The sequence below is a fragment of the Bos taurus genome, chromosome 10 (genome assembly GCF_002263795.3).
Source record: "Bos taurus isolate L1 Dominette 01449 registration number 42190680 breed Hereford chromosome 10, ARS-UCD2.0, whole genome shotgun sequence".
In the NCBI taxonomy this organism is placed as follows: Eukaryota; Metazoa; Chordata; class Mammalia; order Artiodactyla; family Bovidae; genus Bos; species Bos taurus.
The window spans coordinates 85,982,678-86,007,621 of NC_037337.1; the positions used below are offsets into that span (position 1 = coordinate 85,982,678).

At 39.3% G+C, this 24,944-nt stretch overlaps 2 protein-coding genes across 4 annotated transcripts in view; one reads left to right on the top strand and one right to left on the bottom strand.

Annotated features, from left to right (window-relative positions):
- AREL1 (apoptosis resistant E3 ubiquitin protein ligase 1) overlaps positions 1-5,744 on the bottom strand; it is a 44,386-nt gene extending 38,642 nt beyond the window's left edge. For 2 of the 3 annotated variants that reach the window (XM_005212026.5, XM_024997737.2), the window contains exon 1: positions 5,573-5,718. The gene's annotated coding sequence lies outside the window, so the exon portion shown is untranslated. 3 annotated transcript variants of the gene reach the window in all.
- A 66-nt stretch (positions 5,745-5,810) lies between these two features.
- On the top strand, positions 5,811-16,239 carry FCF1 (FCF1 rRNA-processing protein). Its single transcript, NM_001037452.1, has 8 exons — positions 5,811-5,845; positions 6,737-6,804; positions 8,269-8,340; positions 8,931-9,079; positions 12,008-12,080; positions 13,755-13,842; positions 15,301-15,395; positions 16,114-16,239. The coding sequence occupies exons 1-8, from the start codon at positions 5,843-5,845 to the stop codon at positions 16,160-16,162; spliced, it is 597 nt and encodes a 198-aa protein (NP_001032529.1). The 5' UTR covers positions 5,811-5,842; the 3' UTR covers positions 16,163-16,239.
- Positions 16,240-24,944: the final 8,705 nt, after the last annotated feature.

Consider the following 24,944-nt stretch of genomic DNA (forward strand, 5'->3'; position numbering starts at 1 on the left):
AAGCTCAACATTAAAAAAACTAAGATCGTGGCATCTGGTCCCATCACTTCATGGCTAGAAGAGGAAAATGTAGAAGCAGTGACAAATTTTCTTTTCTCGGGCTCCAAAATCACTGAGGATGGTGACTGCAACCATGAAATTAAAAGAAGCTTACTCCTTGGAAGCAAAGTTATGACAAACCCAGACAGCGTATTAAAAAGCAAAGAGGCATCACTGTGACGATAAAGGTCCTTCGAGTCAAAGCTATGGTTTTTCCAGTAGTCATGTACAGATGTGAGTTGGACCATGAAGAAGGCTCAGTGCTGAAGAATTGATGCTCTCAAATTATGGTGTTGGAAAAGACTCTTAAGAGTGCCTTGGACAGCAAGGAGAGCAAACAAAGTCAATCCTAAAAGAAATCAATCCTGAATATTCATTGGAAGGACTGATGCTGAAGCTGAAGCTCCAATACCTTGGCCACCTGATGCGAAGAGCCAACTCACTGGGAAAGACTGATGCTGCGAAACACTGAAGGCAAAAGGAGAAGAGGGCGGCAGAGGATGAGATGGTTAGATAGCAGCAGTGACTCAATGACCATGTGTTTGAGCAAACACCAAGAGATACTGAAGGACAGAGAAGCCTAGTGTGCTGCAGTCCATGGGGTCACAAAGAGTCAGACATGACTTAGCAACTCAACAACAATCCTTGGAGTTAAACTTCCGTAAGTGGACAAGCCAGGGGTTTTAAATAACCTGGGCTAGATCTCTGGATAAAAACAAAGGGAGGGACACAATAGTAAATGTTGTGTATTAATAAGTTACCTTTATCTAATCTCTGACCAAAAAGAATAATGAATAGAAAACACAATGAAAGCATGAGGAAGGACTTTTAAAGAAGCCAAGAGCAAATTTAAATCTCTCACTGACCAAAATTGAATCGCATTTCTTCTCCTAAATTAGAGACTGGTAAAGAATGGATGGAACTATTCTTAGCCAACCAGGCCCATTCTTTGGCATGAAGATGTGGTTGGCTCCCCCTGAAGCACATGGCTCCAAGGGAAGAGAGAGAATACATGGAAGAAAATCTGTTGGGAGGAAATGGATGCTAGGGGTAGGGAGGTGGAGAAATCAACAAAAAGAATTCTCTGCACTTTATAACCACAGTAAGCTAGCAATTGAGGAATTTTAAATGTAAAAGCAACTTTTACAATGAGATTACTTTTGCTAGCACGTGTATTTTCTCTTGCTTTGTCAAAGTTCTTGGGGTGGACTTTGTGCAAAAACAACAACATCAACCAGAAGTATGGCTAGTAGACATCTAAGAGTAGCGGGCCTCGTGTCTGGTGGGTAGGATGTGTGGGGCACCAAATTCAGGTTCCTTGAACGGTTCAGGTGGAATCAGATGGCCTTGAAGACATACAGAAGCATAAAGACAAGTCATCTAGTTAAGTCAATCCCAATTTTTCATGGTAGAAATGTATTTTAAATGCTTTTTAAAGTGTTTTATTTCATTCTTTGTTTTTAAGGCTAGTCCAAAAAGAAGAACTATTTGTTAAAGGATAAAAATAGATGGATATGCATTGGGAAGAGAAGGTAGGAATCACACAGGAACACTGTATAAGATCTTAGAAGTACCTAAGTGAGAAGGAATCTCAAAACCATTAGTTGAGTGAATACACTAGACCATTTAATCTTTCAGTAAAATGTATTGTGTCAGTATTTTAAAAAATACAATGAACAGATATTGACAATTAGCATCTCAACACCAAAATGCAAACTGCAGTGAAATGGATGCTTCAGCTAAAAGCTCTGAAAAACATGGTACAAATTCCTCAACTTCTCAAGGTAACAAAAATACATATTAAAATCATATGATACTGTTCCAATTCAGGCTAAATGGCAAGCCATATACTTACCATAACTGTTTGGTTTCTAATAACTAGGTAAATACGTATCTCCCTCTGTTAAAGCACATTTTGTAGTATAGGCTTCAAGAGTCCCATCAGGAAAATGTCATAGAGACATAACACTGTATCAAGCTCCAGGCATGCTTACATATACACACGCTACAATAAGGTTAAACAACCTCAGAACTTTGGAAAAGTGAAGTGAAGTGAAGTCGCTCAGTTGTGTCCGACTCTTTGTGACCCCATGGACTATAGCCTACCAGGCTTCTCAGTCCATGGGATTTTCCAGGCAAGAGTACTGGAGTGGGTTGACATTGCCTTCTCCAGGGGATCTTCCCAACCCAGGGACTGAACCCGGGTCTCCTGCATTGTAAGCAGATGCTTTAGTGAAGCGTAAAAGAAGAAACAAAAGAAAGATAACTGAAATTTACACCTAAACTATTTAATGACTACAGTCATTTAAAAGATAAACTGACATACTAGAATCCATTATAGTCATAAAATCCGATCTGTTATATGTTATAGCACTAAATAAATATTACACAACAGTACTCTGACCTGGTCCATTTCCAGAAAGAAGAACAGGTAGAATAAATTCTCTAAAATATTTCAATTCGCTACCCCCAATACAAAATAAAATTTTTTTAATAATATGTTTTATAGTTTAAAAAAATAAAATATTTCAATTTGCATACCTTGGTTCAACCACCTACCATAATTTACCTGTTCACAACTCTTTCTCTAATACAGGCCTGAGTTCTTGAAGAATAACCAGCACATTCCCTGCAGCAGAACGGGCCCTCCAATAAATGCCTCTGAATGAATGAACATGCAGCAGGAACGTACTTCTCAGGTATCCTGATAAACCAGTTCAATATCGATATCTTACAAACAGGGACTGCTGTACATATACCATGCTACCACATTTAGATGTAGTCGAGCTAACTGAAAAATAACTAACAGCAACTAATGTTTGTTGGGGAAAAAACTCCTATCACATGAGACATAAAAGTTAGTGTAAAGGGACCTTCCTAGTGGTCCAGTGGCTAAGAATCCACCTTGCAACGCATGGGACACAGGTTCAATCCTTGGTCAGGAAACTAAGATCCCACATGCTTCGGAGCAACTAAGCCGTCACGGCTCAACTAGAAAGTCTGTTCTCTGCAACAAAAGATCTCACACGACATGACGAAGACCCTGAACGCCACAACTAAGACCTGATGCAGTCAAATAAGTAAGTAAAGAAATAGATACATCTTCTTTAAAAAGTGTAAAAACTAACTTGAAACGGAAGAAAATAATGTGATTTTTTTCCCTTAATGGCCACAAAGTGAATACACATCGAACTTTCTAACACTGACCTACAAGATTCATCCTCCAAAATTTTAAAAAGCAATTTGTTAACAACTTACATTAGTAAGTTAGGCCAATTAGTGAATGGAATGAAATCCAAGCCCAATTATGTGTTCAAACTGTGGGTCAAATGCCTTGAGCAATTCTTTCTCTTCAAGACTGCAGAAAAGAACCAAACAACCCTCCTGACTGCTGAGAAGGACTAAAATCACTTATTTTTCTCACAAGTATGTAATCAAAATCGATTACTTTCTGCTCCCACCCAACACAAAGCAACACCATCTGTCCCTCCCATAACTACCAAAACATGCTATAGGATATCCTGGTACTTTATGAATCTTAGAACGTAAGAATCTTGGATTGGAACAAAATTACAAAGCAAAAAAAAAAAAAAAACAAAACCATATTTTCCTAAGTATGTTCTCATCCTCCATAGTGTTCCCACACTAATTTAGCTCCCTACTAAGCTTTATCAATCAAGGAAATCAGAAAAGTCCCAGAATAGATATTACACACTGCTTGTATTTTTTAATTTGTTATTGTTCACAGAATTCAAAATTCAGGGTACACATTACCAAGAGAGTGTTTTTCTGTCGGTGCCTGAATTTAAATGCAAATTACTATTTAATTATATGCAATTTTCTCTCTAAACCTATATATAATACTAATCAGTCTCCAAATGTTCAAAATAAACACACCGATCATGTTTACTTAAAAAGCTTATTGCCTAATCACCATGAGGTTCTAATGCATCAAAAAAGTTGTGGCTATCATGTCACCATGACAGCTTGGCAGAAAGGCTGTTCCCTAAAGATTAGGAACTTCTAGTAAACCACAAATGGGGTAAAGCAGGAGGCATACACAGGATCTGTAGATGCTTCCATAACAAAATTATTTCAATGTCAAAAATTCAGAGCCTACAAAGTCAAATATGTGCCCTACAAAGCTAGCTACATGCATGCATGCCTCAAAGGGAAAGCAGGAAGAAAACTGTACTCAAATCAACTCAAGAAATCATCCTGCAAAGGAGCTTTTCAAGAACTGAAAATGTAATCAAGTTCTTGAAGTTATAACACACTCAAGTTCCAAAACTGAGCAACTATATTAAAATATCATTGGCATACTTTGACAGAAGACACACAATAATAACAGAAAATACTTTAATAGGGTTTACTCGTGGTGAACACTCTTCTAGGGACTTCATGCTTTAACTCACTTAGTCCTGATTACTGACAGACATTCCTGTAAGACAGATACTATTCATTTTACACATATACTGAAGCACAGATAAAATCACCCAATAACATACAAGTAATTAGAGGGCAGTACAGGGATTTTTAAAACCCCATCAGTCAGACTCCAAAGTCCATTTTAATACACTATGTTTCATAATAAGTCTTAAGCTGCTATGGTCAGCTTTTTTTTCTTTAACCTCATAACCTTTTTGGATTTCAAACATCAGGACAGCTTTGTGAAATAAGTACAGACTGTGGAATTAGACCCAAACAAACCCCTGAACAAAGTCTAGGCTTCAGCTTCCCATTATGTAAAATGGGGATACTGAAATCACTGTGAAGGTCAAAGAAGGTAATACAGTTAAAATGCCTAATACAATATATAGAATCGGGGTTCTTCATGTCAAGCGCAGACCTAGAGCGTTCACAGACAGGCTTTGAGGTCACCAGTCTCATAATCGTGTGACAAATATTGCAACGTGTACCCACTTACTAAAGAACTGTCCCTGGATCTTCGAAAGGTTAAGAACCACCAGAGTACCTAAAAAGGTACTCAAAAAAAAAAAAAAGTAAGTTATCTTACCCTTCTTGTTCTCAAAAACTCTAATCTTTCCCATGAAAGATAACACACCAAGGCTTCAGAATACAATGCTAATTATTTCCCAACATTTTACTGGCTTGGTAACTAGTAACACAGGCAAGCGTCTGCCTCGATTTTTAGAGACAGTCCAAAGAAAGCCCTCAAAGCCCTCAAATGCTGCTCCATCCCTCATCCCACCCTTCCCTCATCCCTTTAGGCTTCACCAAGACGAATACACGGTATGCACTCGGGGGAAATCACGAGAATCGTCCATTCGGCTACCCCAAGCACAATGCCGGTTGGGAGAACCAAGGAGGAACCAGAGCCTCCGCGGAGCACGATAAAGACCTGATGCCCGCCGCTGAAGGATGAGGAGAACGTGTTTTCCCCAAACCTACTGGGCAATCCAGAATGTCGTCCCCTCTACCCTGGTCCTCCCTCTCTCTAGAACTCTATATAATGCAGGCAGGTCCTCTGAGCTCTGCCTCGTGCTGGAGTAATGCAAGAGGGAAACATTACCCAAACTGGGGGTGCAGCACGGCGAAGTCGCAGCTCTGCTACTCTGGGAGGCGGTGGCAGCACCAGCAGAAAATACGGCCCTAGACCCTCCCACTCAAGAGAACCCAGTACAGATTGCCCAGCCCGGCGGCTGGGAACCCGCTGCTGGGCTTTTCCGTTTCCCAAAACGGCTTCCGCTTCCGGGCTAGCCTTTGCCGGAAGTGGCGTACGGATGATGCAAACGAGCCGCGCCGCCGGTGATTCCGGAAGAAACAAGAGCGCGGCGTGAACATGGTGAGGCCCCGGGGAGTCCGAGAACGGGCATTGTCAGACCACGTCTAGGAGGAGATTGAGGGAGTGGCCTTTGGCCAAACTTCCACGAAAGTCTCCTTGCTTATTTTCATTCCGATCTCACCTTTTAAACTGCGGGAGTAGTGCTTCTTATGTTTTAGCGAGTTGGGAGGATGGGTTGAGGCAGTTTACTTCAGTCGCTTAGTCGTGTACGGGTCTGCGACCCCATGGACTGCAGCACGCCAGGCCTCCCTGTCCATCACCAACTCCCGGAGTTTACTCAAACTCACGTTCATCTAGTCAGTGATGCCATCCAACCATCTCATCCTCCGTCGTCCCCTTCTCCTCCTGCCTTCAATCTTTCCCAGCATCAGGGTCTTTTCAAATGAGTTAGTTCTTCGCATCAGGTAGCCAAAGTATTGGAGTTTCAGCTTCAGCATCAGTCCTTCCAATGAATATTCAGGACTGATTTCCTTTAGGATGGACTGTTTGGGTCTCCTTGCAGTCCAGTGAACTCTCAAGAGTCTTCTCCAACACCACAGTTCAAAAGCATCAATTCTTCCGCGCTAGTCCAACTCTCACAGCCATACGTGACCCTACTGGAAAAACCATAGCTTTGACTAGAGGAACCTTTGTTGGCAAAGTAATGTTTCTGCTTTTTAATATGCTGTCTAGGTTGGTCATAACTTTTCTTCCAAGGAGCAAGCGTCTTTTAATTTCATGGCTGCAGTCACCATCTGCAGTGATTTTGGAGCCCAAGAAAATAAAAGTCTGGTTGAGGCAGATAGGAGGAATTGGGTATTTGAGGGAAGAAGGATGTGGACAAAAGAAAAGGAACTTAGGAATATGCGGTGTGTTTCCAACTCCTTTTAACTCTAAAATTTTTGTTTAAAGGGGAAGCAAAAGAAAACACGGAAGTATGCGACCATGAAGCGAATGCTTAGTCTCAGAGATCAGAGGCTGTGAGTGTCTGGAATCACCTGGGTTCCTAGACTGCCCAGAGCTATAGAAATCACGAGGGGATAAGTAGTAAAAGTTTCTGTTGTTATTTTTGTTGTTTTGTTTACTTTTGGTGTTATGTCTTGGATTATTATAGGGTAATACGGTACAACAGTGGCTTAGCTGCTGAGCAGGTACACTGATGAATGGGTTGGGAATTCAGCATCTCTTAAGTGTTCAATTTGTATCACTGTTTCTATATACTGTATGTGCCATATCACTTTGAAGCCTCCTGACTGTTCTGTGAGGTAGGTAGGATTTACTTTAAGTTTTTGTCATTACACTGCTACATTCCCCAGTGGGGGGGAAAAGATTTGTTATAATTTTTGAAAGACAGAGATTATCATTGTCTTGTGTACCAGCACCTGATAACTCAAGTATTTTTGAAAGAAAAAATGGGAAAACACCTGCTGCTGCTGCTGCTGCTGCTGCTAAGTTGCTTCAGTCGTGTCCGACTCTGTGCGACCCCATAGACAGCAGCCCACCAGGCTCCCCAGTCCTGGGATTCTCCAGGCAAGAACACTGGAGTGGGTTGCCATTTCCTTCTCCAATGCATGAAAGTGAAAAGTGAAAGTGAAGTCGCTCAGTCATGTCTGACTCTTAGGGACCCCATGGACTGCCGCCTACCAGGCTCCTCCGTCCATGGGATTTTCCAGGCAAGAGTACTGGAGTGGGGTGCCATTGCCTTCTCCGGGGAAAACACCTAGGTGTCTCCATTTGATAAATCTTACAAGATTTATGACTGTGGAGGAAGAGAGTAGAATGATACTCCCTAGTATAAGGAGAAACTAAACAGCTTGCCAGCTTGGTTAAGAATGGATGGAGTTATTAAATAAAGACTGGGCTTCATTGTGTTTAAGAGTCTCAGTACAAAGGAGTAGTCCTTAGAGCCTTCATTGTGGTTAAATTGTATTCTTGACTTTTAGTATGAATTTATTATGTAATTTTAAGGAAATTTGACCCACTAATAATATTTTGTTTCTAGTTAAGGTTAAATTCTGTATATATATTGTCACATTTTAGCCTTTTATAAGAGACATGTGGGAGAACCCTTCCTGCTGTTGAAGCATATGAGTCTTCAGAGGATAAATGTCAGCCTGTTCACCCACTGCTTGGAAGTGGATTTTTATCCTTGATATGAGAGCTGACAAAGAAAGAAATAATATAACCAACATTTACTTATCCACTAATAATTTATATGGATTATTAGCTAATGATTTTAAAATTTAATTAGGTTTTACTGATTAACTGTGTTAATTCCAGGGTACTTTCTACACAGTTATTTGTGCACAAGAAGCCTATGCTGATATTAATATGATAATCTCACAAAATAGGATTTCCTTTGTAGACAAAAAAGAAGAAACTTTTAATAATAATCACTGCTGTGGATTTTTTCTCTCCTACATTGAATTTTTTTTTTTTTCTAGTAAAGAAAAGGATAGATTAAAACCGAAAAAGAAAGAAAAGAAAGATCCCAGTGCACTCAAGGAAAGAGAAGTGTGAGTAATCAAAAATTTCAAGTTTTCCTTTAAAACTAAAAGATTCTAAAACCATAGACCTCTGAGAAATTCAGGCATCCCCTGAACTGATTTGCTCAGTCATTTGTAAGTCTGGCACAGCTGTGCAAATGAAGTGATATCGATGAGCATAAACCAATTCTAATGATTCAAAGGTTTTTGGACTTCATGGAGCAGTAAAAGTTTCCTTAAATCCTGGGGATTAAATCTAATATCATTTTTTTTTTCTTTGCCAAGGAACTTTCAAAAGAAAATTGAAAGATTGTTAATTGTTTTAACATACCCGCATTTCATAAAAGAGACAGCATATCACCAAAAAGTAGTAAGGGCATAGTTTCAGGATAAAGGTTATTCCTTTTAAGTAAGTACATTTAACTTTATGAAACCTCATCACATTTTTCTTATTTTTCTCATTTTGCCCTAGATTGGTGATGGATATATCATCACAGGATTTACTTTCAATGAACGGGGGGAAAGGAACAAACTATTCCAAGCAGAGACTTCTTTTTTGTTTGTTTATACCAGAATATCAGTGTAGACATTACTTCATGTCTTTTTTCTTTTTCTTCCAGCCCCCAACACCCTTCCTGCTTATTCTTCCAATATAACACACAGCTGGGCCCACCTTACCACATCCTGGTCGATACCAACTTTATCAACTTTTCCATTAAGGCCAAACTGGACTTAGTGCAGTCAATGATGGACTGTCTGTATGCCAAGTGTGAGTATCAGACTTTTCCATTTCTCTGACATTTGTAAAGAATAATCATACTTTTACTGAATTTAAAATGATTATTTCAGTAAAATAATCAATTTTACTGAATTGCTGGCCATTTAATTTGCTCACCATAGCGAGGACCCTTTTCAATGAATTGAAATATAATGCAAACTTGACTGGGAATAATTAAACTTTCACAGTTGAGAAAACACTTAGTATATTTTGACCATCGTTACAGACATCAACTTAGAAAATAGGTGGGGAATTTTCTGTTTTAGGATTTTGGATTTTAAAATTCTGGATAAATGAAAATTTATTTCATTTCTCACTATATGTATTATTTACATTAAGTAGGAAGGAAACATTCACCTGTCCACTTCAGTGTGGAAAAGCTAAATAAGACATTTTGCCATTTACAGTCACAGAACTAGAATTGATCATGGGCAACCATTCCTAAGTTTATTCAGTCTGTTGTGTGTTTGTACTGCAAAGGATCTGAGGTAGTTTATTTACACCTAGATATGTAGTTTACCATTAATAGATTTCCCTTGTGTGTTTGGGTGTCTCCTCCTTCAAATGGTCTTCTTTTCCTACCATGAGGAGGAAAAAGATAGTTTAGGACAAGTACAGGGGAATAACTTCCTAATAGTGAGATCTGTTATATTTTGTAGTGGGTTTATATTCACACATTTTCCAGTCATCTAGTAAAAGGTACAAATGAAAATTAAACTTACAATTTGCCATAAAGAATTAATTATTGGAATCAAAGGAAATACTTCATACCTCCTTTAATATATATAAAAGATACTACATAGTGAACATTTACAGAGTGATAGTAATGTGAATGCTGTTTATTGATTTATTAAAATTAGCAAGATGGGATAAGGGATGTGTGATGGGTAAGAGAGGTCAATTCTTTAAATGCCTAAAATTAATATAAAAATTAACTGCATAAGTTTATTGTATCAAGTTATGCATGTAACCACCAAGTGAGAAAAACAGCCAATGAAATTAAAATAGTCATCTCTAAGGATCAGAATTTGTTCAGTCACTCAGTCATGCCTGACTCTTTGCTACCCCACATACTGCCGCACACCAGGCTTTCGTGTCCTTCACTATTTCCCAGAGTTTGCTCAAACTCATGTCCATTGAGTCAGTGATGCCATCCAACCATCTCATCCTCTGTCTCCCGCTTCTCCTACCCTCAGCCTTTCCCATCAGGGTCTTTTCCAATGAGTTGGCTCTTCTAGCATGTGACCAGAGTTTTGGAGCTTCGATTTCAGCATCAGTTCTTCCAATGATACTCAGGGTTGATTCCTTTAGGATTGACTGGTTTAATCTCCTTGCTGTCCAGGCGACTCTCAAGAATCTTCTCCACCACCACAATTTGAAAGCATCAATTCTTCAGTGCTCAGCCTTCTTTATAGTCCAACTCTCAGAATTGGAATGGAAAAAGATCAAGGGATCATTATTTTTTCATATAGGCCTTTTTGTATTTTTTTAAAGCTATGTACTTGTAATACTTAAAAAAAAATTTTCTTAAGTCTTTTAGGAATAATAAAGAGTAGTCTGAAGTTGGATCACGACCATGCCTAAAAGTGGACTAAGGTGGCCTGTATGAGGGAAGAAGCTGATCTTGGTGGACTTCTTCTATTCCCATGGTGTTTCTTATAGTTGTCTTAGCTGCTTCTCCAGGAATGCTGTGACCTGTTTATGAATGAAGTGGATGGAGGGTTTAAGCATGGTCCCTTGGAGTTGCATTGCTTCCCTGGCTCTCTAGCTCCACTACTATTATCTAAATGGTTCAGGGGAAGTCCATGGTGGTCTAGTGGTTAGGACTCGGCACTTTCACTGCCAAGGATGCAGATTCAATCCCTGATTGAAGAACTAAAATCCTATAAGCTGCATGGCATGGCCAAAAAAAAAGATGATTGTTTGGGATAGCATTGGCCTTATAGTTAGGTCTTTCTCCAGTTGTGGATACCATAGAGTACAGCTATAATGCATACAGCGAATTGCTCTCACAGTGCCTTTTCTGAAAGAAAAAACTTACTAAGGAAAATGCCACTTTTCTGTGTGATACTTTTCTGTGTGATCTCAGAGCAAAGGCTGAAGAAACATTCAAGTGCACAAGTTCAGTTACCTAGGAGATTCCTCAACTGTTTTAAGCTCTGCTTATTTTTTTTAACTTGGTTTATTCATAAAAGAAGGCCTTTATCTTCCTTTTGGCTTGGAGCTGCCCCTTTGACCTTTTCGTAGCTCTTGGTCCCTGTTTGACGCTCCAACAGATGAGGACAGTTAGCTACCTATGCGCTTTCTTTCTACTGAGAGTCCTCTTTGTAGTGATCTTCCTGAACCCATTTCACTGCTCTAGATGCAAGCTCTTGTTTCAGTGCTGCATGGCCCTGAAATCGACCCTTTGAAGGCATGTATTGCCCTCGAATTCCATGACTATCTGCTCCTCCTATCTTCTTCCCTCCATTTTACAACTGCTTTTTCTTCTGAGCATTGTATTTTAGTTTAAGATGTCTTAACTTTGTTCTCAAGAGTGTTAGTATACTTGTGAAAAAAATTAATAATCTAGCATGAAGAAAATGAAAGTTCCCTGTTATGCCTTTCCTCAGAAAGGGGCAGTTTTAAAAAGTTCATATACAGTTTCTATGGGGTACTTTTGTTCATAATAAATAACTTCATTCTGTGAGGTTATTTTTGTTCATGAATAAGAATAGATCATGCATTATTTACTTTTTCATCTTCATGCTATTTAACATCTTTAAGATTCAATCCGTATACCATATAAGTCACTCATTTAAAGTATATAATTCAGGGAATTTCCTGGTGGTCCAGTGGTAAGACTCTCAACAGGATATAATTCAGAGAGTTAAATCAGTTCCTTCACAAGTTTGTTACTAATTTTATTTTTCCTGGCAGGTATCCCTTGTATAACTGACTGCGTAATGGCTGAAATTGAGAAATTGGGGCAGAAATATAGAGTGGCTTTAAGGTAGGATGGAGCTGATCTAGATTTGTTTTAGATGGTACACTGAGGATTCTTTGACCCTCCTTCTTCTGTTGCTCTCCAAAGGTTTCTTGTCTGGTTAGTTTAAATAAAAATCATACAAAACTAGTTAACTATGCATGACTTAGAAAGCAGACATTTGAAGGTTAGAGTTTTCCAGCTGAAGCTTTTTGAACTAAACTTCCTTAGTCACACAGGTCTCCTGGGCCTCCTTGTATGTTCCTCTGGATTTTCACTTAGAAAGCGTCTGTCTATTAGTTTGTTATCTGGGTATCTTCAGAATCTCACACTTAAACAGAATCTCACACTCAAAACTTACAAGAAGTTTTGAGTTTAGAAAGTGCCTTTCAGTTTAGTGGTTCCTAAAGTGCGGCAACCCTCCTCCACCCCCAGAGTCCCAGAGACCTTTGCAGGGAGTTTGCAAAACTATTTTCTTAATAATACCAAGGTGTTGCCTTTGTCACTGTGCTGACATTTGCACTGAATGCAAAAAAATGGCATTACCTCAGTACAAAGCAAGACATTGGGCCCAGATGATTCTAGTAGTTTTTTTATTCTTCACTGGCAGTTGTTGTTTTTTTTTTTTAACACCAGAGTCACTTAAGAATATCCTTAATAGAACAGTAAAATTCATTAAAGTGTTAAATCTCAACCCTGGAATACACACCAGTGTTCCTTGTGGTGCAGTGAGAAGTGCACACAAAGCATTTCTGCTGGTGGGCGCACCTTTCACCTTTCCACGGCGGTCGTTTCATAACATGTATAAACCAAGTCACCGTGCTGTGGGCCTTCAACTCCACAGCGCTGTACGTCACTTCCATCTCAGTAAAACTGGAAGGAGACGGAAAACAGAGCAAAGGATGAACGTTGTCTCAAAGGGAAGCATTTGTGAGCTGAATGAGCTGCTTTTTCATGAAATACCATTTTCATGTGAAGAACAACTGACAGACACTGATTTTGAGTTAGGGAAAATCATAAGCTAATCAATCACATTCCCAATGCTAAGGACCTTTCTATTGAGACCAGTGAAAACATTGATGAATGTGGTTTTTTAATGTTATATACGTGTGTGTGTGTCTGTGTCTGCTTTGTTTATTATATGTCCTCCCACGTTGGTACATACAGCTCTACCTCGTTTTTTACAGTAGGCTAGAAGGACCAAAATGTATTGAACTTTTACCTTGCTGATGGATATTCAGATTATCTCCAGTTTTCCACTGCTGTAAACCATTTTGTAGTGACCATCCTTGCACCTGTATTCTTGTGTATTTGTGTAAGACAACTTCCTAAAAGCAAAATGGTTAGGTTTAATTTGATGTAGTTTTGAATCCTGATTTTTCCCAGCTGTGTAGCTTTGAACAAATTAATCAAACTCTCTGAATCTTCTACTTTATCTGTAAAACGGAAATAGAATAATTCAGATTTCTGTAACAAGTACATGATGTAAGGCTTGGCAGCTCTCAGTCAGTAAGCTTTAATTCCCTTTTCTATAAATTGTCTTTCCAATTATTATAGAAGATAAGCTTCAAGGGGAGAATGGTGTCTTGAAATCTCCACATACATCACATTACTCTTATTTCACTGATTGAAGGTTGTAAAGTTACTCAGTTGCTTGAATGCTTTTATTAATCTACTTTTATAATCCTATAATCTGTATAGGATTGCCAAGGATCCAAGATTTGAACGATTACCGTGTACACACAAAGGAACCTATGCAGATGACTGCTTAGTACAAAGAGTAACTCAGGTATCATCATTTTTTAATATTTACTCTGTGCTATTAAAAAAAAAAGATAAGCTATTATTTCCTGAATGTTCATGTAAAGTATCTAGGAAAATAAATGATTAAAAAAAAAATTATATAGAATCCCTTCATGGGAAGTGTTGGTGTCCTCATTTACTTGAGAGAGTGGAATGGAAGTGTATACTGTAACCATAATGGAAAGATCATGGGTTTGGGGAGGAGACATGGTTTCAGATCTTGGCATCTGCATTTATTGGAGGTGTAATTTGGAGCATTTATTGATTCTTTATTCCACAAATCTCCTCTATAATATGGTTTAAGTAGGTGAGTGCAGACATACTAATATATCAGGTTCTGTCTCCCTGAATCTAAAATAAGGTTCCAGGGACTTGCCTGATGGTCTAGTGGTTGACTATGCACTTCCAATGCAGGGGGCACAGGTTTGATCCCTGATGGAGGAACTAAGATCCCACATGCCATGTAGTGCAGCCAAAAAATAAATAATTGAGTAAAGTTCCATTTACTCCCTATGTAGGAATTTTGTTACATCTGAGTCTCCCAGGGTGCTATTTCACACATAGCCTAGAATAAGTAGGTTTTTGATTCGTCTGTTCTTCCTTGTCAAACACTGCAAGAACTTCTATTGCTGATTGACCTTAAAAAGCCTGTCTCTGCTGAAAAGAATCATCTCTATGTAGTGACCACACTGCCATCCCTTGAGCCACTTCATCCCTTGAGTGGGGCCAGCATTTCCCTTAATTCCCCATAGCATGGCTGGCCCTAATCTACAACTCTTTATTAAACTCAGCAAGAGATTTGGGTAGGATGGAAGGCCTCCAGAGTAGGACCAGCCCCGGCTGCTAACTCACTTCAGTCGTATCCGACTCTGTGCAACCCCATAGACGGCAGCCCACCAGGCTCCCCCGTCCCTGGGATTCTCCAGGGAAGAACACTGGAGTGGGTTGCCATTTACTTCTCCAGTGCATGAAAGTGAAAAGTGAAAGTGAAGTCGCTCAGTCGTGACCCCAGGGACTGCAGCCCACCACCAGGCTCCTCCATCCACGGGATTTTCCCCAGAGATCCTTCTAAAAGCAAAAGCTGTGCCTTCGGATCTAAGGCTGTAACTCTGCCTTTACATTGTCTTTCTAAGGGTATTTTCCGAAAACCAAGGAATTGTCTGCCCTAGATATGAAAATCCCTTCCACTTATGAGACAAAAAACAATTTGCAGCTTTTTTCTATCTTCTCCCCCTCAAGATTCTTAGAGTTACAATCAGCCCAGGCAACTTGTTATGTTTTATGTGATAAATATGAGCTCCTCGATCTAGAAACTACTCACCAATTTGTTTTAGCCTTTCCTTTCCTGTTTACTGTAAAAATGAGTGATTCTTCAGACTGACCAGTGATTGTATCCAGCGTCACTTGGTGAGCTCTGTGGAACACCCAATCCTGTCTTTTCCAGCACAAGTGTTACATTGTGGCCACAGTTGACCGGGACCTTAAACGAAGAATCCGGAAGATCCCTGGAGTTCCCATCATGTACATTTCTAACCATAGGTGAGAAGTTTCTCTTAGAGAAGTGATTAACTGTATATAGTTGATGTCAAGATATAGAAGGATTTGGAGAAAAAAAATTTGATGTATCAAATGTTTACATAGTTCTATTTGAATAAATGAGACAAAGTGTTAATGACAAGAACACAAACAAAAGATAAAGCTAGGATTTAGGAATGAGGCAGACAGTCACATTGTTACAGTAAGATCACTAGCAGGAATAGGGAAATGTGTGGCCTTAAATATTGATACAAAGCAGTAACTTAAGCTTATTTTTTTGGCTAGAAATACTTTTTTTTTTGAAAACCTAGTGCAGGTGATTAGCATCTTATTTGGGAAACTGAAAGTTTATTTAGAAAAAAAAGAAAACAAAAGCTGCTTTTTATCCTTCTTTGATATTCCTGTATCAGTCCTCAGACTGTTATTGGCCAACTTTTCATCCTGGGACAAACAGCAAAATGGGAAGAATATGGGTGAGGGGCTTGGGCACACCTGGACTCCGTACCTGGCTCTCCAACTTGTTTCTCCACTTTGAAGAATAAAGATAATATAGTCAGCATTTTGCTGTAAATCATTCATTATGATATGCCTTTAAAATGTTCCCACTGACAAAAAGGATTTACAGCAGGAGGTGAGAGTGATACAATCAGTAAAGGATGGGCTTTTAAGGTGGGTTCTGAACACACGTTTCTAACCAGTGTTAATTTTTTGTCCTCATCAGGTACAACATTGAGCGGATGCCAGATGATTACGGAGCCCCTCGGTTCTAATGAAAAGGGAAACTTTGTCCACCTTCCTTTGACCTGTTTTCTCTTTTGCAAGTTCATTAAACATGCTATAGTGTGAATTACTATTGCACTCACCCACTTGCTCTATAATGAGCTGAGTTACAGTTAAATATACTCACTTTTTAATGTTGTTTTTAAAATTATATTTTGTGTCATTTTAAAATTTGCTGCATCTTTTTATAAATCAGAAAACTTCTCACATGATATGATGGTCATTTTATATTGATTTGCTGCTGCTGCTAAGTCACTTCAGTTGTGTCCAACTCTGTGTGACCCCATAGACGGCAGCCACCAGGCTCCCCCGTCCCTGGGATTCTCCAGGCAAGAACACTGGAGTGGGTTGCCGTTTCCTTCTCCAATGCATGAAAGTGAAAAGTGAAAGTGAAGTCACTCAGTCGTATCCAACTCTTAAGGTTATGCTAAGCATTTAATAACATGTGCTCTTATCCTCACGATATTCATATTATGGTAAAAGAAAGACATGTAGATGAAAAAATACAGTAAAATAATGATGCTAGGATAAAAGTATGAGGGAGTAGACAAACAGGTAGAAAGAATGATTTCTTTCTACTTGGTTGGGATAGGGAGAGAAGAAGGACTGAAGGCAGTTATGTTTGGGTTAATCTTGAAGAGAGCTAGAACATAGAGGGGAGGGGTCTGTGCTCACATCTGAGACCCCAGAGGTAGGAGGTGGGAGGGAGGGGGCTTTATATGACAGGCTGAAGGGTTTGGACTTAATCCTGAGGTCAACCTTCATTAAATTTTTAATTAGGATGGATAACATGATCAGATTAGATGTTTTACATGATCACAAGACAGTATAAGAACAAACAAATAGATCATTGAAACAGATTAGAAAGTCCATAAACAGACCTATGTATTTATGGTAATTTAGTATGTTATAAAGCTGGTATTAAAAAATTTTTAAATCTATGGGAAAAGGAAATTGCATTAGAAGGCCAAATATTGTGGGGTTATCCCACTAGGGTTAGGATCCTGACTTCAGCAGTTAATATCTGTATGAATTGGGAAAATTACATAAGCATTTGATGCTTTCCTTGCTTCCCTTTAAATGTTTTATTTAGGGACTTGCCTGGCAGTCCAGTAGTCAAGACATTGCACTTTCACTGCAGGGGGCCTGGGTTCAATCCCTGGTTGAGGAACTAAGATCTTGTATGCCAGGAATAGCCAAAAAATAGAAAAAAAAAAAAAATTTTTATTTAATCCTCAAAACAACCCCAACAAGATAGTATTGAATAGTACCCGATAGAAGTGTTATTCAGTAAATGATAGTGATGACTGTATTATAATAACAAGTTGACTATCCACTTGAAAAAAAGTTTATATTTCTACCTCATATCCTTCATGAGATTCCTCATATCCTTCAAGTGGATCAAAGTCTAAATATTTTTTAAGCCATGAAGTGAAGTGAAGCCGCTCAGTTGTGTCTGACTCTTTGTGACCCCATGGACTATATAGCCTATCAGACTCCTCCGTCCATGGGATTTTCCAGGCAAGAGTGCTGGAGTGGGTTGCCATTTCCTTCTCCAGGGGATCTTCCCGACCCAGGAATTGAACCCGAGTCTCCCGAATTGCAGGCAGACGCTTTACCGTCTGAGCCACCAGGGAAGTGTGGAAGTATTCAACTCAGTTCAGTCAGTCTTGTTCGACTCTTTGCAATCCCATGGACTGCAGTACTCCAGGCTTCCCTGTGCATCACCAACTCCCAGAGCTTGCTCAGACTCATGTCCATCAAGTCAATGATACCATCCAACATGGAAGTATTAGAAAAAGAAAAAGGAAAATGTATATAAGCTCTGAGTAGAATTCTTAAAGAGGGCTTCCTGGTGGCACTAGTGGTAAAGAACCCGCCTGCCAGTGCAGGAGACGTAAGAGACGCAGGTTCGGTCCCTGGGTTCGGAAGGTCCTCTGGAGGAGGGCATGGCAATCCACTCCAGTATTCTTGCCTGGAGAATCCTATGGACAGAGGAGCCTGGCAGGCTACAGCCCATGGGGTTGCAGAGTCGGACATGACTGTTTGAAGTCGTGTCACTGAAGTGACTTAGCAGCAAAATTCTTGAAGAAGAATGTAAAAGCCATAAAAGAAAAAAGTGTGGATACATTAAAATTAGATTTATCTGCAAAAAAGAACTTCCCCCAAACTTAAGACAAATGACTGACAAAATTTTCTAATATATATAATAAGGGTGTAAGGACATGGGTAGTCCTGTAGTGCTGACAAGAAGGCAAATAAGTAAAACCATTTTGAACAGCAGTTAGGATCCTTTGGGCTTCCCTGATAGTTCAGTTGGTAAAGAATCCACCTGCAATGCAGGAGATCCTGGTTCAATTCCTGAATTGGGAAGATCCCCTGGAGAAGGAATAGGCTACCCACTCCAGTGTTCTTGGGCTTCCCTTGTGGCTCAGCTGGTGAAGAATCCACCTGCAGTGTGGGAGACCTGGATTCGATCCCTGGGTTGGGAAGATCCCCTGGAGAAGGGAAAGGCTACCCACTCCAGTATTCTGGCCTAGAGAACTGTATGGACTGTATAGTCCATGGGGTCGCAAAGAGTCGGCCATGACTGAGTGACTTTCACTTCACTAGGATCCATTAAAATAAAAATTACAGATGTCATGTGAGCCTGATTCTCTCTTTTAGTTTATAGGTATCATATAGGTGATTTCCTTTAAAATACATCATCAGTGTGAGATAAATGCATGATAAATGTAAATTTCACATGTGTGTACAAGGAAGTGTATAGAAAGAGGTTTACTGCACCACTATAACAGAAAAATTGAAAAGAATGTAAATATCCATCTGAAAGTTTTAACTATGTTACATTTATACCACGGAATGTCATAAGCACTTAAAAACAATGAGATAGATTTAAAAGTAAGACAAAGGACTTGAATAGTCAGTTCTCTGGAGAAGACATATAGATGGCCGAAAAGCACATGAAAAGATGTTCAATATCACTAATCGTTAGGGAATTGCAAATCAAAATCACAGTAAGTTACCACCTCATACCTATTAGGATGGCTGCAGTTAAGAATAACTAAATAACAAGTGTTGACAAGGATATGGGGAAACTGGAACTATTGTGTACTGTTGATGGAAATGTAAAATGGTACAGTTGCTATGAAAAATAGTACGGTTCCTAAAAAAATTTTATATAGAACTACCATATAATCCAGCAATTCCACTTTGGGTTATATATACAAAAAAATTGAAAGCAGGATCTGAAAGAGATTTGTATACCCATGTTCATTAGCATCACTATTCACAGTAGTCAAGAGGACAAAGCAATGCCAGTGTCCTCAACAGATGAATGAATAACCAAAATGTGGTATATACACACAATGGAAAGTATGCAGCTTTAAAAAGGAAGGAAATTCTGGGACTTGCCTAGTGGTCCCCTACACCCTGCAATGTAGGAGATAAAGGTTTCATCCCTGGTCAGGGCACTAAAATCCCACATGCCACAACTAACATTTGACTCAGCCAAATAAATAGATTTTTTAAAAAAAGCAGAATACATCATTGGAGATCTGTATATTTCACTATATGTAAGTTTTAAAAGGAAAAGAAATGCAGAATCAGAGAAGAAGAAATAACGGTAAATAGAAAACAAAAGTTGGTAGGAAGGAGTCCAAACAGTACCCATGATGAATGTGACTAAAGTTCCCTTATTAAAGACAAATACTCAGATTGGATGTTTTTAAAATCTTGTGGCTATATGGTATTTACAAGATGTGCCTAAATCAGAATGACACAAAATTGTTGGAATTAATTAGAAAATACACTTTGCACACAACCCAATAACTCCATTCCTAGGACTATATGGACCTTTGTTGGCAGAGTAACATCTTTGCTTTTTAATACACTGTCTAGGTTTGTCAAAATTCTCCAAGCCAGGCTTCAGCAATACGTGAACCACAAACTTCCAGATGTTCAAGCTGGTTTTAGAAAAGGCAGACGAACCAGAGATCAAATGGCCAACATCCGCTGGATCATCGAAAAAGCAAGAGAGTTCCAGAAAAACATCTATTTCTGCTTTATTGACTATGCCAAAGCCTTTGACTGTGTGGATCACAAAAACTGTGGAAAATTCTTAAAGAGATGGGAATACCAGACCACCTGACCTGCCTCTTGAGAAATCTGTATGCAGGTCAGGAAGCAACATTTAGAATTGGACATGGAACAACAGGCTGGTTCCAAATAAGAAAAGGAGTACGTCAAGGCTGTATATTGTCACCCTACTAATTTAACTTATATGCAGAGTACATCATGAGAAACGCTAGGCTGGAGGAAGCACAGGCTGCAATCAAGGTTGCCAGGAGAAATATCAATAACCTCAGATATGCAGATGACACCACCCTTACAGCAGAAAGTGAAGAAGAACTAAAGAGCCTCTTGAAAGTGAAAGAGGAGAGTGAAAAGTTGGCTTAAAGCTCAACATTCAGAAAACTAAGATCATGGCATCCGGTCCTATCACTTCATGGGAAATAGATGGGGAAACAGTGTCAGACTTTATTTTGGGGGGCTCCAAAATCACTGCAGATGGTGATTGCAGCCATGAAATTAAAAGACGCTTACTCCTTGGAAGGAAAGTTATGACCAACCTAGATAGCATATTCAAAAGCAGAGACATTACTTTGCCAACAAAGGCTGGCAAAGGTTTTTCCAGTATGTCATGTATGGATGTGAGAGTGGGATTGTGAAGAAGGCTGAGTGCTGAAGAATTGATGCTTTTGAACTGTGGTGTTGGAGAAGACTCTTGAGAGTCCCTTGGATTGCAAGGAGATCCAACCAGTCCATTCTAAAGGAGATCAGTCCTGGGTGTTCTTTGGAAGGAATGATGCTAAAGCTGAAACTCCTGTACTTTGGCCACCTTATGCAAAGAGTTGACTGGAAAAGACTCTGATACTGGGAGGGATTGGGGGCAGGAGGAGAAGGGGACGACAGGATGAGATGGCTGGATGGCATCACCAACTCAATGGCCGTGAGTTTGAGTGAATTCCGGGAGTTGGTGATGGACAGGGAGGCCTGGTGTGCTGCGATTCATGGGGTTGCAAAGAGTCGGACACGACTGAGCGACTGAACTGAACTGAACTGAACTGAGGTTTGTCATAACTTTCCTTCCAAGGAGCAAGTGTCCTTTAATTTCATGGCTACAGTCACCGTCAGCAGGAATTGTATTTGTAAATTACACCTCAGTAAATTAAAAGATGGGAAAAGTTATGCAAAAACAATATGCTGCTTAAATATACAATATGGAAAATAATAAGGTTTTCTTTGTAGCCTAACATCAACTTCATGAAAATTCCATGTACACCTGAAAATGAGATGTATTCTGTATTACCTGGTGTTATCAGGGTAAAAGGTTTGATATTTACCCATAAGATCAACCTGACTGTTTTAGTCTTCTGTATCTTTATATTTGTTTTTAACTCTTTGATCTGTCTCACACTGAGAAAAAAAGTTTTCTAATAATATATTTTGTCTATTTCTCCTTGCACTTCTTAGAGTTTCCACTTGGAAATTCCTACTGTGTTGTTTTGTGCATGTATACTAGTTACCAATATACTTTTTTGTAAATTGTAGCCTTTAGCATTATAGTGTAACCTTTTAGTCTCATTTAATGCTCTTTAGCCAGAATTCTATTCTTTCTAATATTAATAAGAACAGTATTTTTGCTTTCTTTTTCTTTTTTGTAATGCATTTGCCTTATATACTTTAAAATTTTTTATTTTATTGTTTTAAACTTTTTATTTTGTATGCCTTATATACTTTTGCCTGTCTTTCTATGTTTAGCTTTTCCAAAAAAGCTAAAGGTGCCTTGCATGGTTCATCTTGTAGTCAGAATTGCTAGAGACTAGTCACTTCTGTGTGTTTTCTTTTGTTTCCTTTTCTGAATAGGAGTGTTCACTGTGGTTGTGCTGTTAGTATTTCACCAACGGTATATTTGGTATATGTGCTCAGTCGCTTAGTCATATTCGACTCTTTGTGACCTCATGGACTATAACCCACCAGGCTCCTCTGTCCATGGGGATTCTCTAGGCAAGAATACTGGAGTGGGTTGCCATGCCCTCCTCCAGGGGAACTTCCCAATCTTGGGATTGAACCCAGGTCTCCCACATCACAGGTAGATTCTTTATCACCTGAGCCATGAGGTAAGCCCATATTTGGAGTATGGAGGCAGATAATTTGCCTTCTGGGTGCAGAAATCTCTTGATCAAAACAAGCCACAGCTCCCAATTCTGTTACTACTACATGTACCCCTCGCTGTAGAGACTGCTGTGCCACATGCACCTCGATATCCTGGACTTTGAACATGATGTTTTTGTTTTTGTTTTTTTTGCTCCATTGTCCATTTTTTATTCTTATGCCCATATCATACAGTATTTAATTTTTTTATCATGAGATATAACACAAAGACAAATAAGGCATAAATCTACCACTTAATGATTTTAAATGAACACCCAGCTAATTATTACTCAGGTTAAGAAATGGACCACTGCCAATAACCCAGAAGCTGCTGCGTGTTGCTTGTCAGTCATGATGTCTTTCCACTATTCTTAAAGTAACTACCAACTGAACATGATGAACTGAACTGAACATGATGTTTTGATTGGACAGGACTGTGAGAGTGTCTGTGCGGGGGAGGGGGTTGTATGGTGTATACCTGACTTGTGGAAGAGAAAGTGAGATCAACATTTGGTAACTAGAAGGGCAGAGTGTAGCAGTTGTTTGTGCTGTTCACCGAATATTTCTGGCTTTCTGCTATTTATGAACCCAGGGTAGGAAGGCGTTTCTCCACCACCTTTGAAGTGAAGTGTGGCAAAGTGAGTGAAGATGGCATATGTCATTTAGGTAGAAGTTTTAAAAGTCATTATGTGGGGCTTCCTCAGTGGGTCAGTGCTGGAGAATCCACCCTGCCAGCGCCGGAGACACAGGTTTGATCCCTTATCCAGGAATATCCCACATGCCTCACAGCAACTAAGCCCCTGCGCCACAACTATTGAACCTGTGCTCTAGAGCCCAGGAACCACAACCACGGAAGCCCACAGACCCGAGAGCCCAAGCTCAGCAACAAGAGAAGCCACCACAATGAGAAGCGCACATACAACTGGAGAGTAGACCCCTCTTGCTGCAAAGAGAGGAGAGCCTGCACAGCAACGGAAATCCAGTACAGTAAAAACATAAATAAATTACTGAAGCCTCACGTGTGATCAGAGGCTCATACTAGAAAGTAACATTTTTTTAAAAAGATCACTATGGGTTGAGCTATGCAACCTTGCTTTGCCTGGGTCCCACAGAACATCTCAACCAAATGATGGGAACACTAGGGTAAATGATAAATAAGCATTTGTTCTTTTAGCCACTGAGATTTGGGTTGGTTTTTTGTTTGTTTTTTACTCCAGCATAACTTAGCCTATACCAACTGATAAAGCACATGTTGAAAAGTCTGGGTTAGAACAGTTGGAAAAGAAAAAGAAAGGCATTCAAATTGGAAAAGAAGAAGTAAAATTCTCTCACTTTACACGACATGATCTTATTGGTAGAAAACCCTAAAGAAACCATTTGTAAAATGTGTTAACAACTAATTAATGATTTCAGCAAAGTTTCAGGATGCATTTCGGTACACTAGCAAAGACCAATCCAAAAAAAAAGAAGAATCAAAGAAAGAATGAAACTAAGGAACAATCCAATTTGCTATAACATCAAAAAGAATAAAAACCTAGGAGTAAACCTAACTAAGGGGGTGAAAGGCTTGTACACTGAAAATTATAAAATATTGCTAAAAGAAATCAGAGAAGATACAAAGGAATGGGAAGACTCAATAGTAATAAAATGTCCATACCACCCAGAGCAATTCAATGCAATCTTAAAAAAATCCCAATGACATTTGTTGGCAGAAACAGAAAGGAAAAAAATGCTAAAACTGATATGGAATCTCAAGGGATCCCAAACCGCCAAAACAATCTTGGAAAAGGAGAACAAACTTGGAGGCCTCAGGCTTACTGATTTCAAAACATACTACGAAGCCAAGAAGTAATCAAGACAGTGTTGTACTGACATAAAGACAGATATATAGACCAATGGAGCAACAAAGAGCCCAGAAATAAACCCACACATGCAGCCATCCCTCCGTATTAGCAGGAGATTAGTTCCAGGACCCTCAGACGCCAAAATCTGTGGATGCTCAAGTCCCTTATATAAACAGGTGATCTGTGTACAACCTACACACATCCTCCTGTATACTTCAAATCATCTCTAGACTACTTATAATACCTAATGCAACATAAATGCTATGTAAATAGTTGTCAGTTCAGTTCAGTCACTCAGTCGTATCCGACTCTCTGTGACTCCATGGACTGCAGCACACGAGGCTTCTCTGTTCGTCACGGTTGTCAGTGCTTGGCAAATTCAAATTTTACTTATTGAAATTTTCTGAGACTTTTTTCTCCCAAATATTTTTATCCCCGATTATTTGAATCTATAGGTACAATACCTTCAGATGTGGAGGGCTGACCATATTGCCAGGTGATTCTCTACAAGGGTACCAAGACTACACATGGGAAGAGGACAGTCTCTTCAACAGATGGTATTCAGAAAACTGAATAACCACATGGAAAAGAATGAAGTTAGGCTCTTACCTTATGCTCAACACAAAAATTAACTCAAAGTGGATTAAAGATCTACACTATAAAACTAGAAGACATAGGGAGAACACTTCAGAAAATTGGATATAACAATGAT